Source organism: Grampus griseus (genome assembly GCF_964374135.1).
Source record: "Grampus griseus genome assembly, chromosome: 11".
NCBI lineage: Eukaryota > Metazoa > Chordata > Mammalia > Artiodactyla > Delphinidae > Grampus > Grampus griseus.
The window spans coordinates 5,997,620-6,001,195 of record NC_139005.1 but is presented as its reverse complement, the minus strand read 5'-3'; the positions used below and the strand labels follow the sequence as shown (position 1 = coordinate 6,001,195).

Sequence of the window (3,576 nt, the reverse complement as noted above, 5' to 3'; positions counted from 1 at the left end):
CTTTCCCCCAGTGGCTCACAGGGCTAGAAGCCAAACAGCAAACAAATCAGGGTCTATATCTAAGGGTCGTCTTTTTAATCTGGTTCTATTATTCCCCTCCTCCAATACATAACAGTTTTTAGTCTTACATCAAGCTAATAACATTATCTTAGAGCGTGTGAGATTAAGCCTGGACTAGAATCTAATTCTAGTTGTGACTCTGACACTTGGCCATGTCACTTAACCCCCTGGGCCCCATCTGTCAAGCAGGATTACTGATCTCTGATTACTTTACAAAATTTCTCAGGATCAAATGAGTCAAGGGGTATTAAAGTATTTAAAGAACTGTAAAGTGGCATATCGATGCGTTAAGTTAGCATTGTTATTCGTTTTTATAGGCAAAACTTCTTAAGTATATAGACACTGTCTCATCTGAGGTCAGAACGGTGATCCAGTATGGGCTAATGGGCTTCCTGTCTCCAGAATGAGAGAACGTGAATATTTACTATTTGTTTACTCTGTGCCAGGTTCTATTCGGCTATTTGAACGTCCTATCTGATCTAAGCCTCCAAATGCCAATCTCATGAAGTGCATAGTAATATAGCTCAATTTACAGATGAGGAAACTGAGACTAAGAAAGGTTAAGCGATTTGCCCAAATTCCACTGCGGATCTGTGAGACTTACTGTTTCTACCACGTCGTACCACAAGGACACACCCACTAGACCTCCCAGCCCAATACCGCGTCCTACAGCCCGGTGGCCGATTTTCCCGGCCTCTCCTTCCCCGCTCCCCCTCAACACCGCACCTTACAAGAGCACTTCGCCAGCCGTTCCTCCAACTCGGGATGTACGTCTGAAACGAAGGAAAAACCAAGGAGGGCACAAGACGCACCAATCTGCGACGCGGCACCCCCGTGGGTAGAGAGACCGACCAATACCCGCCAGGCGGAGGCAAAACCCCGCCTCCGAGCCGGGCGCCGCGCGGGCAAAGCCACAAAAGTGCAGTTCAAATCTCAACGGCCGCAAGGGAGCCAATCGCGACGCTCGCTGCAGACACCGGCCAATCAGAGCGCAGGAGCCGGAAGGCCCGAGGAGGGCGGGGCCTAGATTCCGGCTCCCTCCCCACCCCCCCTCCCACGCCGTAGTCTCGCGGCCGCCTAGTTCCCCACAGGGTCCTCTTTTTTCGCGGTCGGTGGAGAGGAGGCTCTGGCGGTGCCTGCCGGAGATGCCGCGTTTGTAGCTGGGCAGTGGCCGTGCCCCTGGGACCGTGACCCACTCCGTCACCCCCAAGACAAGACAAGAGGCAAGTTCAGGCCGGCAGTTAGAAGGCTTAGGCTCTAGTCCAGGTTCCGCCATGTCCTCTGCCTTATGACGTCCAGCAGGTCACTTCACTCCCTCAGCCTCAGATTTCCTCCCCTGTCGAATAGGGGAAATAAAAACAGCTACAGCGCAAAACTGCTGTGGGGCACAGAGAAAGGAAGCTCTGGGTTCCAGGTTCTGGACCTTCCTCTCCCTCAGTTGAGGGACGCCCACGGAAACAGGAAAGGGTGAATTTGTTTGACCTTCAGCTTTGAGGGGCCCTAGGCAACGAGACGAGTCCCTCAGCTCTTCCGGAGCTCCAAACCTTCCGGCGGGCAGACCGGAAGCGCCTCGGCTGGGCGGAGCGTCGAAGACCTTCTGCAACGGAACCTGGGGGGCGGGGCTCGTGGCTGGGGAAGGCGGGGCCAGGCTGGGTCTCACCCGGAGCTGCCTGCGTAAAGCCCAAGATGGCTGCGTGCACGTAGTATCCTTGTGAGGCAGGCGGGGACGGTTCTTGTTCTCTCGTTGAAGGCCACGTCTGGCCCTCCCGCCTGTGCTTGTGAGGTGGGCTGTTGTAGGGGAGAGATGAGAGCAATGGCAGGGAGCCTCTCTTGGGTGGCAGGCAGCCTCTCTTGGGTGGCAGGCAGGAGCCTATGGGGCCAGGTGCCGCTGGCCTGCAGAAGCTTCTCTCTGGGTAAGTGGCTGATGCAGAAGGACGCCCCGAGAACTACTTCAAAGTAAGCGGCTCATCTTCATTCCTTTTCTTCCCCATCCCTAGGTGTTCCCAGATTGTTCCATGTGAGGGTCACCCTCCCGCCCCGCAAAGTGGTTGATCGTTGGAACGAGAAGAGGGCCATGTTCGGGGTATATGACAACATCGGGATCCTGGGTAAGACTCGACTCGGTAGTGCAGAATTTCAGAGCGGCAGTGATGCCGTAATGATTATCTTTTTTCACCTGTGTAGAAATGGTACCTTCTTCAATAGTAAGAACAAACACGTGGCTATTTACGTTGTGTTCGGCACTGTTCTGTGTGCCCCGCATGCATTAACACATTTAATTCTCATAACCTTTTCACTTTGCAGGTGAGGAATCTGAGGCACAGGGAGGTTAAGTAGTTTTTTCCAAAGCTAGTAAATGGCAGGTCCAGAATTTGAACCCCAAGCAGTCTTGCTCCAGAGCCTGTGCTCTTGTTACCCTAGCGTAATGTGTTTTGTCTCTAGGTGCTGCTAGGGAGATGCAACCGTGTTGAAGGCTTAGCTGGTGGAGGCTGGGTTCTCTCCTCTTGGAACTAATACCTTCTTTCACATTACACAGGAAACTTTGAAAAGCACCCCAAAGAACTGATCAAGGGCCCCATATGGCTTCGAGGCTGGAAGGGGAATGAATTGCAGCGTTGTATCCGAAAGAAGAGAATGGTTGGAAATCGGATGTTCATTGATGACCTGCACAACCTGAACAAACGCATCAGCTATCTCTACAAATGCTTTAACCGACGTGGAAAGTACCGGTAGAAGAGAATGCTTGGAACTATGGAAGAGGTGTATCTATCACCCAAGAGAAAGGGAAAGTACTTTTCCTTATGAGGAAAGGGATTTGTATGCTCTCAGGAATAAAATGGGACTTCTTTGAAATCTGTTATCCACATCTTTATTTTCCTCTAGATGCTACTTTTACTCATTCATGCGACTAGGAAGTGGAACTCATCCCTAAGTCTTACAGTCTTAGGTTTGGACTTCACCACTTGCCCTTTGCAGTCTAGCCATACCTATGGTGTTTAAAAACTAAAAAATTATTGTTGGCATCTGTTGATGTTTGGCCCTTCATGTATTGAAAGTGGTAATTTTAAACTGCCCCACAGTGCCATCACGTTAAATGTATTTTTTAAAACCCTTCCGCACTGAAATGAAGTATAATAGAAAAATGAAATTATACTTCTGCACTAATCTTGCCAAAAAATATTTATTGAGTACCTTTTCTGAGCTGAGAACTGTAGGAAAGCCAAAATGTAATATATCCTCCCCCCATGCTTTTCTAGTTATGTGTATAAAGTTATAGTCTCACATGTACACTTTAATATGAGACATTAAGCACCATATGAGTGGTTTGCTTGAGTGGTTCCTAAGCCTGATTGATCATCAGAATCTCTGGGTAGTTTAACAATTTCGAAAGTCTAGTCCCTGCCCCCAAAGATTTGTGATCTGTAGAGCTGAGCTGAGTCTTGTGGGTCTATGTGGGTGGGTTTTTTTTTTTTTAATAATTTTTAAAAAATGTATCCATCCATATAGGACATATGG

At 49.2% G+C, this 3,576-nt stretch overlaps 1 protein-coding gene across 1 annotated transcript; it reads left to right on the top strand.

The window, feature by feature from the left end:
• The first annotated feature begins 1,691 nt into the window (after positions 1-1,691).
• On the top strand, positions 1,692-2,913 carry MRPL51 (mitochondrial ribosomal protein L51). Its single transcript, XM_082665085.1, has 3 exons — positions 1,692-1,973; positions 2,058-2,168; positions 2,597-2,913. The coding sequence occupies exons 1-3, from the start codon at positions 1,865-1,867 to the stop codon at positions 2,791-2,793; spliced, it is 417 nt and encodes a 138-aa protein (XP_082521211.1). The 5' UTR covers positions 1,692-1,864; the 3' UTR covers positions 2,794-2,913.
• Positions 2,914-3,576: the final 663 nt, after the last annotated feature.

Excerpts from the sequence above, each read along its gene's own strand:
- MRPL51 (XM_082665085.1), top strand. The coding sequence starts at position 1,865 with ATGAGAGCAATGGCAGGGAGCCTCTCTTGGGTGGCAGGCAGCCTCTCT. Across the intron at positions 1,974-2,057 it reads CTGCAGAAGCTTCTCTCTGG|GTGTTCCCAGATTGTTCCAT; the intron begins GTAAGTGGCTGA and ends CCCCATCCCTAG. Across the intron at positions 2,169-2,596 it reads TGACAACATCGGGATCCTGG|GAAACTTTGAAAAGCACCCC; the intron begins GTAAGACTCGAC and ends CACATTACACAG.